At 38.5% G+C, this 15465-nt stretch overlaps 1 protein-coding gene across 1 annotated transcript in view; it reads left to right on the forward strand.

Annotated features, from left to right (window-relative positions):
- RPS6KC1 (ribosomal protein S6 kinase C1) overlaps positions 1–15465 on the forward strand; it is a gene marked incomplete in the record, with an annotated part of 92380 nt that overhangs the window by 3683 nt on the left and 73232 nt on the right. The window contains 3 exon segments of the mRNA XM_072409853.1: positions 2528–2563; positions 5520–5640; positions 14059–14174. Of these exon segments, the coding sequence (XP_072265954.1) occupies positions 2528–2563; positions 5520–5640; positions 14059–14174 (273 nt within the window).

The following is a 15465-nucleotide window of genomic DNA, read 5'->3' on the forward strand; positions in this document are numbered from 1 at the left end:
ACTTGAGCAGCCATTACAGATGAATAAATTGTATTAGAGGCTTTGGCCTGCCTGGCTTTTCCAGCACAAAGTACATTTCTTCTGCCGGAATATGCCGAGACTCTGGTAAAAGATACCTCCTTCCAAACTATATCACCAACCCATGGTGCATGAAAAGCACTGTGGTGCAGGGGAGATTGTCATCACTGTGAACCAATCTTTAGGTCAAGGAGATGGACACTTTAGCTGTTTTTAGTGATTTGAGCCTATTCTATCACATACAGGGCCTGATTTATTAAAGCTGTCCGGGGCTTGAGATGATACACTTTCATCAGTGAAGCTGGGTGATCCAGCAAACCTGGAATGGGTCTGATCCAGGATTGAAAACATTTGCTAACAATTAGCAAATGACTTCCATTCCAGGTTTGCTGAACTACCAGGTTCACAGATGAAAGTATATCTTCTCCAGCCTTTTTAGAGCTTTAATAAATCAGGCCCAATCTGTTCAGCCCATTTACTTAAGATGGATTGGAAGAAGCTGTAGGCAGGTGGCAGCCCCTGGATTGTGACCCAACTCTTCAGTAACCACCCAAAAACAAGCCAGGTGGTTACTAAAAAAATACCGGGTGGTGTGCATGGCTAAAAGGGGCTGGGGAGAACGCTGACATTACAGACTTTTGGGACGTTTCTTCAATAGAGATTTCAAATACTTAGTGGGCCTTGTACAAAAACAGATCTGCTTTTGCTGAAACAGCAAGCTTTGATTTACAGCTGTGTCAACTGTCCTGTTCCTCTATAAACTTCCTCCATTCTTCTTCTTCTTTGTCTTCAGCATTTGTGGGTTTTCACTGTTCCCTCTACTACCTGCGTGCTGGCTGGTGCACCTAGCTAAAAGGGGCTGGTGGAGAACTAATATATGTGTATTTGTGTGTGTATGTGTATATTTATGTGTGTGTGTGTGTGTATATATATATATATATATAAATTTATGCCATTGGTTAAGTCTTGGCTACAATATTTTTCAAACATTTGTATAATTGGGCACCTCTGGGTTTCAGCTCCCTTCTGTGTCATGTGATACTCTAATACCGATTCCCATCATTGACAAATAGGATCAGCAACACATCCATTATACCACAAATTACAAAAGTGGCCTAATTTGGATTTGAATAGTACTAAGCTGGTTTGGAGCCGTAGTTCAAGTAAACTTGTGTTTAGAATATGAACGTTAATGTATTTTTTATATTTTGAACACGCAATTGAAAGACTTTAAAACAAGGCCTCATTTACATTTTGAGATATAGGCATTGTGGAGATATTTTTCTTTAAAATTCACAACAGAGGCAATGAAATCCTAATTTTTGTTATTTCTCTCTGTTGCACGTAACCATTGATTTGGAATCACTGAGCAATAATTACTTGGTATGATACACAGCTGGAGAATTCAAAGATGGATTATATTAAATGTTACTGCTTACTAGGAATATGTCAATATTCAATGCAGGGCTCAACCCAGAGTTTATTTTATGCTGGGTGGAAAGAAATTATAGGTGGCAGCCTCTGTATTGTGACCCAACTCATTAGTGACCTCTCAAAAACAGCCAGGTGGTTACTGCAATGTGCTGGGTGGTGCGCCTGGCTAAAAGGGCCTGAGGAGATCACTGCAATGTCCATAGTCATGTCAGAGCTGCACTTGAGGTTTTTATGTGGTACTCATGGATCTGGTTCTTCTAGGATTTATCAGTCCCTCCATACAACTTTACAAATCCACATGCATAAAGGTTCTTGGGCTGTGATAGTGTTAATTACCTTTACAACAGAAAACTACACATGTGCAACTATGTGTTCCTAGATATCCAACCCGCTGTCAAACAGATGATTCTTAGTTAATCTGCAATAATTCCGCAATGAATCCCCTTTATTGCAGAAAAGGACAGGTGATGACTTGATGAGGGATTCTTGTAAATGAATGGAATTAACTTTGTTTATTTAATATTTATTGAACCATTACTCTGTTCTACACAGAGTATCCCCGGTCTCATCAGATCCCCTGAGGAAGCCGCCAGGCGAAACGCGTCGGGTCAAGACACATACAATATTCCCCTTCAATTAGCGTTTCCTTTTTAGGGATTCTTATTGTGTAGTTATTGGTATAAATGTCCCATGATAATTGAATGCACATGACCATATACTACAAATATTGCACTGTGTTATTTGCCTTTTTGAAATTCACGTGAATACAGTTGTATTTTTTTGTCCTAAAACCCCAGCTTTTTTTTCTTCATTTCATAACTAATCTTATCATTTTTGCCGTGGCAACCATCAACATTTACATTGGAAAGATTACTTTCATCAATCTCAATACTCTTCTTGTAAATGAAGCCTTAAGCGCTGTACACACTTACAATAATTGTCATTGGAAATGATTGTTGGCATTCCATGAGTCTTCCTATATAAGAATCAGCAGCACACTGTATGTAATCTTAGACTGGAAGTTTATGTATATAGCAGCTTCTCCAAGTTATAATGTTTCTTTGTCTTTTTTTAGATTGTGTCACGAAAGAACCCAGAAGATGTCCAGGAGGTAATTTTATTGTTTATTCTATTGTGGCTCAGCAGGGTAGAATACAAATATTATACAGAATTGGTGACTCCTTGGGAAAGATTTCAAGCTGTTAAAGGAACAGGATTTTCAGAATAGATGCCATTGCAATTTCTGTTGGTAACCTGTCCCAGGTTTATATTAGAGACAGTTGAGCAATGTACTCTTACAGCTCAACTGCACTCAGATTAGTGGGTACTTAGATTAGTGGGAAGTGGGAACTTCTCTTATTGCTGTCCGTAGTTCCATTTGGTAGATTTCCATGGATGTCTTGTCCTCATAGGCTTGTCAGGAAATTAAACTATCCCTAAAATAGGAGACAAGTTTTGACCATTGCTCCTGAAGCAAATATCCTCATTTTAAAATACGTTCTCTTTTCCTGTTCTGAAGTTGGCAGTAACATTTTGGATTCCCCAGCTTTTTTCCCTCCCGGTAACAATAGTCCCCAAGATAAATAGGTCAGATCTCCCTAATGAGGACACAGACTGCCTATCCACCCTTTAGAGGGCTGGCACATAAAGTTTGTACTCTTCCCCACTTTATCTTAAAATAAAGGGAAAAAAGTTTTAACAGCTATTTGAGTACAGTTATGTATACATTAAAAAAATGTTAAAAAGTGTTTATTTAGATTATCCTTGTATAAAGATTCTATCTCTTCGTTTGTATGTGACTTACATCTGGATGTTCCTCCTTCTCACTGAAATCTATGTTCTGGTAATTAGGATCTTATTTACCATATATATTACTGATCTTGTCAACAGCCTGTCCCAGTGGACCCTTCATTCCCCAGACTGTCTCTTCCTTTTTCCATTTCTCATTCAGTGAGATGTGTTTGTGCTGATCAGTAAAGCAGTACAGAGAACAGAGAGTTACAAAACGTTCAGAGAGGGTCTCTGTGAAAACAACCATGAGATGTACAAAACAAAAGAAAGAATGAGGATGCAAAAAGCATTCTCTGGGACTTTTCAGGCACTTTTAACAATACACAATGTATGTAAAACACTAATTTATTCAAAAATGAATAAAATAGATAAAAACATAATAACCACTGTATATCCTTTTTGGTCTTTTTTATATAGATGTTTTACATATATTCTACGCGTTTTGCAGAGCATAGTCTGCTTCATCAGGAACAGAGAGACCTAAAAGCAACTTTTTCAGATAAGAAAATATACATGTACAAATAGTTAAATATTTAACACAACACATTCACACATAACAGATCAATATAAAATATATTTGATGGACTATAATTACTCACATCTATACAGTAGCACCCGGACTAGCAAGGTAGTTCTTTCACAGAATGGTAAGTAAATAGGAACCTGAGTTATACTATTCATTACCGATATGTAAGAAAATGAAATGTATACACAATATCAGTCTTAAATTATAAAACAATCAAGATTTGAAGTGGGTAACTTTAATTGTGTCTTGTCAGTGGCATCATGGAATGTGATATATGGGGAGGCAAGTTCATGTGCCAGCCCTATTCTTGAAGGTGATGTGTTGGAAATGGGGAAAAAATATTAAGACTCCGTTACTAAACTTTTATGCCAGTTCTTGACAAACATGTTGTCACCTAATGGGTTTCACTAAAACTGTACAAGTGCCTTTTTTCCCCGGCAGCATGCTCTAACAGCAGATGGGGAGAGCCATTAGGCCTCCGTCAGCTCAAATCTATAATACCCAGTGTTCAGCTGATTACCTAGGTCTGGCTACCAGTAAGATATGAACCTAGGAATGTTCATACTAATAGTTTTTTCAAACAGCTTTATTGCGTGAAACTACATGCAAAAATATATCTAGTGGTAGTTTGTCATAGTCAACAGGACTTGTAAGGTTGATGACATTTTGCAAAGTTAAAACTTAGTCTATGAATATGTCCAGAAAACCCTGCAATTTACAAGTGGTTTCCATAAAGGACTCTGTTAAGCTTTGTGACCTTGTAAAGTTTATTTGGTGAATCATACCACAATGTATTCTTTGCTTGTATATATTTAAATACAAATAACTTAAGCCTATTATGAAACCCCTCTTTTTCTTTTTTTTTTCTTATTTACAAACAGGGGGCAGTTGTTGAGGAAAGTAACACCCAAACATTATGATATTTCATTAAAGACCTTTTTCAGTTTTACATGCTGCTTCATCAGTTCTCTCAGTGTAGGAAAATACCCAGCAATTATATTCACATGGCAAAAAACTCCTTAATCTACTCACCATGGAATGTAACCCTGCATAGAACATGACACTTTGGGCCTGATTTATTAAAGCTCTCAAAGACTGAAGATAGACTATGATGGGTGATCCAGCAAACCTTGAATAGATTTCCTAATTTTACTGGTTCTCCTATGATAGTATATCTTCTCCAGTTCTGGTGAGCTTTGACAAATCAGGCACAATATGCGTGTGGGTAGATTCATGGACAAGGCATCGGTATGGGGTTGCTTGAGGTATCCATTTAGAGTGGGATAGTTAAGACCTGGGATAAATGAAGTTTTGTAGTTTAGCACTCAGTGCTGACATACTAATTAATCACTTCCTGATGATACATATTCTCTTCAGAACTACATCTCTCAAGAGCTCTTTCCAGACACACAAAAAGTGGGAAGGATTCTTGGAGTGAAGACAATAGCATTGGGAAAGAAATCCGTGAAGTGGAACAGAGCCAGATGGGGTTAGGTGGAGTTTTGTAGTCCAGCAGGCAGGACTCATACACCAGTTTGGTTTTCACTGGTGCAGAGTCACTGTTACCAGCTAACAAGAAGATAGAAACTTACTGGGTTTCTTGCAGATCAACAGGTATTTGAAAAGGAATGAAACATATGAATTGCAGAACTGACTTAACTTTTGTGTTCCCTTTTATGGGACATCACATTGTAGGCAAACCAGGTCAGGATTGGTATACCATTCATATAACACCCTTCTCTCTTTCTAGATAGTTACTTGGAAAAGATACAGCGATTTCAAGAAACTGCACAGAGATCTCTGGCAGATACATAAAAACCTCTTCAGACAAACAGAGCTCTTCCCACCCTTCGCAAAAGCCAAGTTGTTTGGTAAGCTTTGTTCTGCTGGGACTTGTTACATCTGGAGTCATTGGGAATTGAGAAGGAGGAGGCGATGTATGTAATAGTTGCTGTCACGCCTAGAACTATTATCACACACTGCTGTTAATATGTAAATATGAAAATTTAAAGTCCTCTTCTGATGCCCAAGCCCAATAGAACATCAGTAAAAGTAGCATTAAAGGAAAAAAATGCATCCCAATAAATTTTACTAGAGGAGGGTGAAATCATTATATCAAAAGGGCTGTATTATAGGATCCTGAAAAACTGGGAATCTCTAATCCTGAACAGGGCTGGCTCAGCTTCATGCAATGTTTGTGCTGCTAGACTTTTTTTGAATAACATGTGAGGCTCAGTGATATCACCTAGAGGAAGTGACCAGGAGCTGGGCAAGTATTTTAAAAGAAACCAATGGGTTTTATTTCTATGGTATTCTTTTGTACACAAATAGAAAGGGGGATTATGGGTATATTCTCTACATCAATGAATGTCCAAAGGAAATTGCTAGCCAGCCCTTAAAAATTGCGATATTATTATTATTATTACACAGTGTTTATATAGCGCCATCATATTATGCAGTGCTGTACAAAGTTCATAGTCATGTCACTAGCTGTCCCTTAAAAAGAGCTCACAATCTAATGTCCCTACCATAGTCATATGTCTTTAATACAGTCAAAGGTCAGTTTTGGGGAAAAGCCAATTAACCTAACTGCATGTTTTTGGGATGTGGAGGAAACTGCAGTACCCGGAGGAAACCCACGCAAATAAGGGGAGAACCTGCAAACTCCATGCAGATAGTGCTCTGGCTAGTATGTAAAGAAAAGCATACAAACAGAACGTGTTGTTATTCAACATAGATACATAATATTTCACATATGGGTATCACAAAGGATACAGTGAAGAATACATAATTCAGAAAGTAAGGTACAAAATAAGACTATTCTCAACCTCATTCAATATTTGTGAGGTTTTCCTGGGATATGCTATTCATACACTACTAGTACTTGGAAATTGGTACAAAGCAGAGGTAATAACTTGAAACAACGTTAACGTTGCTTGAAGTCTCTGTAAGCTGATGCGTTTCGCCTTATTGGCTTCTTCTGGCGAACTCAAGACAGATAACTTTTGGTTGTTTCAAAGGTAATTGGATAGGAGTGAGGCCAGATCCCAGGATAAGTGTTGGGCTCATTGCTGAGTTGAGCAAATGTAGCAGTTGAAAGGTTAAAGCAGAATTTCCTACTGCTGTACTTGAATTGAAATTGTCTCTTGAATCATGGCAAGATATAGAGTATGGGTAGATAAAGTTCTCCTTGGCTAGTAATCCAGTATCCTGGAGAGGAATGTGTTCCACTTCTGCTGTTATTGTATACAAAGAGAGGCAGCAGAAGAGGACTGGTGGGAAGGATGGATAAATCAATAATGAGGAAAAAAATCATAAAACAACCCAGAATGTCCCACTTTGTACTTTAGTACTTAGGTATTGAGCATGGATATAAATAAAGTTCCAACTTTTTCTTGTATAGCATTTGTGAGATCAACTTTGCAGCATGAATCCTGGTCATTGAACCATTTTGTTTCATATGCCACTATTATTTACAACAATGTCATTTAATTTTGAGGTTTCCTACAACAATGTCATTTAATTATGAGGTTTCCTATTTTTTGCACGTAGATTCATTATTTCTAAACTAGAGTTCATTTTTTAAGGAAAGCTATTGTAAAATGGTTATCAAAATGGCAAATTTTCAGTCCTTGCTGTCAACCTTAAGGTAATTTCATCACTGCTATTTTTTTAAACCATTCCCAGGCTCACCTTGGTAATGATGGTGGCAGAAGCCAGACGCTAATTTACTTATTTATGACATCAGTATTGATATGTCATTTGATTCTTATGGGGAATGTAACGATCGATAGGTCAACTTTAGAGAAAAATTGTCATGGTTTGGGGTTTTTTAGTTTAAATGGAAAAAAAACCCTTTATCTTACTATATGTATACAAGTTTTTTTTTTTTACATATAAGAATATGATACATGACAAACATTTCCCACGTTTCTAGGAAGACTGCGCATTAAGTTTCTGTTGCTGGAGATGCTTGTTTGGGATCGCCTCTGGTAAAAGTCTAGTTTTATTACAGGTGCCCCACAACCATGTTTAGCAATCTACTGTTCTGGATAATAAAACGACTGACTGCTTACCCACTCTTCTCCATGGAACATAACGGGCTACCTTGGACACCCCTGTCTATAAAGGGGTCGTCAGCATATATATATATGCAGTGTATATATATATATATATATATATATATATAGAAGGAGAGGTGGAATAAGCACTTATCTACGAAAAAAGACTTTACCAGAGAGATCCTTGAACTGCCGTTGCTTAGGTACAACCTTATCCTCCATCAAGAAGAACAGCGAGCAGCACTGGAGAGACATTTCCAAATCTCACCCCAAACCAGTGGAGATTAGCAGTCAGATGTAGCTTGTTATTTGACAATTTTTATACAGCTGTAGGCACACAGGTGCAATGCAGGTAAACAATTGTGTGCAAGACAGGCTGTAAACCTTTCAGGGTACTGCTTAGACACAAATAAAATTTATTGATAACCACTATAACATAGCAAAACTTTACTTTTGATTTAACTTCAGTTCAGATCCACTTTAAGGTAGTCAAATTATCTTCTATTGTTCCAAACAGACACATAATATTGAGTGCAGATAATTGGCTTTGAACTCTTACTTGTAATTGGAGAATTCACATATTGGGAGTAATGAGACCTCTAGTGGTTGTTTAGGAGTAATACATTTTGAAATTACAAAAGTGAAAGTAGAACTTTCTGTATCCCTTTGCTGATTGCTAGTGAAAGTGCAAGCTAATACTGAACTATTTGTATCCTCCTTCCTACAGCATATGCCATGGCAAAAAATTGATATCTTTGCAATACTTGCATATTTATCAATTTTTTTTTAAATGCTACTAGTATAGAAAAATAATGGTTTATACTGTCATATATTCAGTGATTTCTGAGATTCCTCTAGTGATCTGGCAGCCATTCCCATTGTACTGAAATCATAAACGGCATGGTCACCACTGCCAAGTTAACCAAGTTAATTCTTGCTGGACTATAGCTCGTTGGGAAAGGTGTTTTGTGGACCTTAGGGAGAAATCCACAATATTAGAGGTCTGAAAATTACAAGCTTACTGGATTTTTGTGTGTATGTCTTTTGAATATTTATTTTTAAATAAGCTGGTTAGCACTGGGAGATGCCTCCTTTAGTTGGGTGACTTTAACTTTCCTATTTGCTTTTCTTGTTGCAGGAAAATTATTGTTGATGGTTTTAGCACTGATGTCATCAACTGTTAGGAGTGTTATGGGCACTTAGGGTTTTCTTGCTGTTGCTTCTGCTTGCAACAAACTGTGCTGAAATCTGATGACCGTTCCCATCCTGCTGCCCACTTGTGATTGCTTACCTCCAGCTATTTGAACCTTACCTATTATAGGCTGCTTGGTTTTGTGGCAGTGGCTGGACCCTGAGCTTTAGTTGCTTGCTTTTATGTAGTTGCAGGATACCAATTCTACACAGGGGGATCTGGTTTTGTGCTGGTAACCCTTAGTTCACATTTCGCAATGGTTCTGTGGCTGCTTAAAGACTGTGGTGTTTGCAGTCTGGAATAATGTTCCCTCTATTTCATACTATTATTGCAGTCCTCTCTGGCTCTGTTAAGGGTGATCACATTCTTTTCTGGTCTGCTGAGGTCTTTTCCTTAGTTATGCTTGCCGTTTTATTCCAAATCACTCAATAAATTGCTGAATGACTGTAAAGGCCACAAGTGTGCTACCGCACCAGATTCTGAGTCACAGACTGAAAAGACCCTGACTCTAACAAGCTTGTCCTTGCCTTGCATAATCTGTTCCAAACATGTTGGGATAATGCCATGATAGTGTGTACATTAACCATCAAGGAGAAACAAGAAGCCTGACCCACATCAGAAGAAGTACTTTGGTGCCTGTTTTGGAAAGAACTTTATGTTCACCAAGATATGGTTGCCATGTACATTCCAGGTGTAGACAGCTGACAGGCAGACTTCTACATCTGACAGTGTCTGGATCTGGGTCTCTGTGCCCAGAAATATTCCAAAAAATGTGTTACAAGTGAGGAGCTTAATGACAATCGGCAACAAATTCGACAGCTTTTTTTCCCAGGTAGAGGGTTTCACTAGCGGAAGCATTGGACTCCCTGGTTGCTCTGTGTATTCAGTACACTTGATCTATTCTTGAAACTTTTTCCACATCTTTACAGGTTCAAAGTTGAGGGTGTGAACATCGTTGCTCCAGATTTGCACAAATGAATGCAGTACGTCAGTCTTGTAAAGTTCCTAGCAGATGCTCCCAAGGCTCTATTAGAATCAGAATTCTCTGTCTCATGCTTTATAGTCATTGACTTTACCCACGTGGCAGTTTTAGCCCAGGTTCTAAAAGACTGGGGCTTCTCTACATGTGTGATCCTTACAATATTTAAGGCTATGAAGGCTGATTTATGCAAGGTGTAAATCTCTGGAATCTGTAGCTGGTTCTATCTTCTTCTATTTCAGTTTTAGGGCAATTCTCTCTACTTTAATTTGCAAGGTGGCACATGTCATTGCTGTTGTCCCTGAGAGGCTAAAGGATGAACTCGCAGCTTGTTTCTGTAAGACACTCTTTTTATTTTCATATAGGGACAAAGCCGTATGAAAGCATTGATATTTTGTCTAAAGTATCTGCCTTTCACCATAACAAGGTTCATCATTCTGTCTTCCATCCTTCTGTCATTTCTCAGTCGTTCTTCCATCTTTCTTCCAAGTCTTCCATCTTTAGCCCACTTTACCAAAAAAGTAATTTCTCTTTATTGAAGTTGTATGAGAGTCTCTTGGCCACTGCTTTTTTTTTCTTTTTGTAACCCTGAATGAATCTCATGAATTCAGTGAGCCAAGCTTATGGCCTCAAAAATCAGACTCTAACTTCTCCGGTCATACTGAACTAGAACCTTCGGTGCTCTTTGGGCTGAGGAGATTCACCCTGCTTGCAGTAGTCACCAGGAAAGAATCTTTAGAGCAATCCTGACTTTTATGGTTACTGAAACAGAAGTTGAGAAAAAGTTTTGCAATAGGAATTCCGGTGATGATTCTCTGTAAAGAAATTTTCCCTTACTTTGGAAAAATAAACATTTACTATATCTCTGGGTCGATCTTTCTGCGTGACCTTTAACAAAAACCTAATGGGTTTTCACCATTTAAATTTAAAAAGTTATGGTTTCAGGTAAAGCTTTCTACATCTAATGCCATTACTCTTTTTTTTTTTTTTTTTTTTTTTTTTTTTAACATCTCTGGAGAACAGCAAATATCGCAGCATCAAAAGACCTTAGATAAAGTTCACTTTTGGTGGTTATGACATTTTAGAAAGGCTGTGTAGGTGAAGGTTACTGGAGCAGGGGTTAATAATAATATTATTATGATACAGTATTTATATTTATCACAGTATTTATATAGTGCCAACATTATACATTAAATAGGGATTGCAGATGACAGACAGTGACACAGGAGGAGGAGAGGACCCTGCCCCGAAGAGCTTACAATCTAAGAGGTGGGGAAGCCACCTACTATAGCAGGCTTCACCCAGGGCTGTTGGGTGATTGTTAAACACAAGTTAAATTATAAGAATTAGATGGTAAATATGGATAATGCCTGAACAAAAATGGCTCTGTCCTTCCCAAGTATAACAGCAGAAGGCATTGTCATCAAAGGTGTACTGTATACCTCCTAGGTTGTAAACTCTTTGGGGCAGGGTCCTCTCCCCCTCCTGTGTCACTGTCTGCTCTAAATAAATCCTGTTTAATAATAAATCTTTGTGAGGGGTAAAAATATTACCTACTAGTATTTTATGTACACTTTGCAGCATTTTTGCATATAACATGATAATCCTGGCTCCAGCTTGCAGCCAGATCTTTCCTGCCTAAGTGTCCATTTCACCTTGCCAAGTGCGATTAGAATATTTCTGGGGGACAATTTGGCTGTAAATTGCAACAAGCTCTGCAAGTACATAGACACAAGTCGGTGTCAGCCCCCTTCTCCTGGGATTTCCCACAAACCCTTCTATCTGTTTGATTTCCCTGGAGACTCACACGTGGGAAGAAGCCTACAGCTTGAGGGGACATAGTCCTTCACGCACTGTTTGTCTAGCAATCCTCCGGGGTGTTTGCTTAATGTATTCTGTTCCCACACTCTTTGAAAACAGGAGGCCAGAGTGTCAATGGAGAATGGCTGTGATCACATCACACTAAGGAGCCCCTTGGGAAAAGCATCCTCTTGTTTTCCCTTCTCTCCCATTGCTCTTCCAGCCAGGAAACAAACACAGAGCTCAGTTTGTGGAGCAGTGATAACACATCCTTTCTATCTTCATAACCTGAACACTGTATTGCCAGCCATGGTGGGCGATATTATCTGCTTGTCACATCTATATATATCAGGCTTAAACACCTATGTAATAACATGCAGCGTGCTGTTCTGTTGGCTTATCCTCGCTCACAGTGTGGATTCCCAGGGTCATTTATTTTGTACAAGAATCCCCTTTCTTATCTCTTGTGTCACTCTTCTGTGCACTTCCTGTGTTTACAGCTCAAATTACAATAGCCACAGAGGAAATCTGTACAACCTGCAGACATGAAGAATGCAAAAACTACTATTATTGTAGATAGCATTGGGGTGGAATATTAGTTTTAAGGAAAAGTATAAGGCATTTTCTACATTATTATTATTATTATTATTATTATTATTAATAATATTATATGCTATTTATATAGAACAGATTACACAGTGCTGTACAAAGTCCACAGTCACTAGTTGTCCCTAGCTGGGGAAAAACAATTAACCTAACTGCATGTTTTTGGAATGTGGGAGGAAACTGGAGTACCCAAAGGAAACCCATGCAAACATGGGGAGAACATGCAAACTCCATGCAGATGGCAGAGTTTTGAACATAGGACCTAGTGCTACAAAGGCCAGAAACCACTGAGCCACCATGCTGCCCTCCACATTTGCATGTTTTAAACTTGTTATTGTGGTGTGCATGTGAGCCTTGCTGAAACAACATAAATCTTTGTTCCCAGCTATGCACCCTGTGAGACCCCAATTCTTCACACAGGATTTATATAGTGCCCACATATTACGCAGCGCTGTACAATAAATAGGGGTTGCAAATCACAGATAGATACAGACAGTGACACAAGAGGAGGAGAGGACTTTGCCCAGAGGAGCTTACAATCTAAGAGGTGGGGAAGCAGCACACAATAGTTGGTGATCATGTGTGGCTGAGGAGGAGCACAAGCATAATACTTATAAAATACACCTTATTTTACACAAAGGGGATGCCATTACTGAGTTTGGTGCTTTTCTATGCAAAGCAAGCAGATTGCTGGTGGGAAGGCAAGCAAAGTACTGTACATAGCTCTCTAAAGACATTGTCAGCAGTGTGTTAGGTCTTGAATGGAGTTATGCACACATCATTTGTTGATGGATGAAAGTTAGCCTGGAGGACTGGGAATTCCTAGGCAGGGTGCATTTGCGAAAAGACTGTTCTTCATATTGTTCCTATGTGATGCTGTATTGGGATCCAATGAATGAAAGTGGTGTGCTTAGGACAATTAGGATGGGAAGGATAATGCTAGATAATATTGGACTTCCTCCAGCCAGAAAATGAGGTCTATCTGATTCGCTACATTTTCTAATGCACATAAGCTCACAGTGTGCCATGAAATCAGAGTTAGCAATTTTATTATTGAAATGGAACCGGTACAACTGTGCAAGTTTGACAGAAAGTGAGGTACATCCCACCCCTTGGTATACTCTTCCTCATTTTAAGCTTTTTAGTGTAATTCTCTATAATATTGTTTTTTTTTCTAACTTTCAGTTGTCACTGGGGGAAATAGAGGACAGATCCAGCAGAGACACCGACCTTACATTATCAAAACTTTTTTTTTTTTCATAGATACACTTTAAGCCCTGCAATGACTGTTTTTGCAATATATGATTACATGGATAAAGTCCTCTATGGTTGGAATGTTGGGCATGAGGTTTGATATGAGAAGTATTTGGTCTTTCTCTGTGCCCTACTTCTTACTTAAGGATACTATAAGCTACACAATGAAGTACAACACGATGAATTACATTGACAAGCAGGGTAGTGAGCTCTGTTGCAGAGATTTTCAGCACTAAACAGATATTGAATCTTATTTGGGAATAAAAAAATACATTATTGCACAGCTGGCTGGGTTGTTGCAGCCATGTCTCAGTAGACATTTGAAGGCACGATGCAAGCCTTGTGTCACATCATCTTCATCCTCCCTGCTTTCTAACAAGACTTTTTTGTGTTCTAGGGAGATTTGATGAATGTGTGATAGAAGAGAGACGCCAATGTGCTGAAGATTTACTTCAATTCTCTGCCAACATCCCAGCTCTCTACAACAGCTCGCAGCTGGAGGAGTTCTTTAAGGTGAATATTAGGGAACTTGTAAACATTTATATTGATTATCTATCACTACATGTTTATTGTATATACAAGGTTTATGCAATATTACATGCATATGATGGCGACGAGGTTCTGGGCTATTCAGGTTTTCTGCAGTGCATATGTTCATCCAGAGGACAAGGGATGGGCTCATCAATCTGCTTTTGCTTTTCCACACATAAAAGAACTTGGTTACAGCAACCAACATGTGGACTTTCTAGTCATTCAGTTTTTAGACAAAATTATAAAAATATTTATATTTTTATTAAATAATTTTAGGATTAATCATAAAAATATGAATGATGAGCATCATTTTCACATAAGTTCATTATACGAAGTGCCCAAATATTCCCTACAAATTAGGTTTTGATTTGTAATTCAACACGTTTCGCAGACAGTGTCTGCTTCTTCAGGAAGGATTAAGACTAGCACCCCCGGGTTATTGATCTCCAATCCAAATTGTTCCTTCATATATGTCGTTTAGGCATACACCGAAGCAGCGGGACCCAATGGAACAGATGGTGTTATGGGAAGAAAAGACAGAACAAATTTTTTTTGTTTTTGCCCCCTGACTTCAAAAAGGGTTTTATAAAAGATACTGATATTTCTCATGCAAAAACAAATTCCCCGCAGTCTTGTGATCCTGTATGCTTCTGTGCTGCCACCATTGGCATGATTTATTGAAGCTCTCCAAGGCTGGAGATGATACTTTCACCAGTGAAGCAAAACACTGAATGGATCTGGTTCAGGATTCAAAACATTTGCAAATGAAAATCCATTCCAGATTTGCTGAATCACCCAGCTTTACTGATGAAAAGTGTATCCTCTCCAGCCTTGGAGAGCTTTAATACATTTTCTTTGCTAGAGTTGGTGGTAAATTGCTTTTTGTTCGCTGGTTACAATTACATACACATTGTCATGTGCATGCTCAGCATTTAGGTGGCAACCATATTCACATGGTTTTTGTACTGTTCAGCTGCAAACTGCTTTATCATTGAGAATTTCCTCTTCATGTTGGGACACTGTGGGCTTGCACATGAGCACTCGGTAGATTACTTAAATTATCTGAGCACATGCTCCTAATTTAGAGGACACAGATATTAGGCAGTAGCATTCTGAGATATAGAATCGTGTAGAGAAAGCGGCATTAGTCCACTGACTCTGGATGGGCTGGTAAGTTGGACACTCTGTGATGCTGCTCCCCTTTGCTCAGCCGAAGCTTTCATCAGGGTATTGATCATAGAATGAAAACTTCTACAAGCCAAGTTCCATATTT

Source organism: Pyxicephalus adspersus, chromosome 4 (genome assembly GCF_032062135.1).
Source record: "Pyxicephalus adspersus chromosome 4, UCB_Pads_2.0, whole genome shotgun sequence".
In the NCBI taxonomy this organism is placed as follows: domain Eukaryota; kingdom Metazoa; phylum Chordata; class Amphibia; order Anura; family Pyxicephalidae; genus Pyxicephalus; species Pyxicephalus adspersus.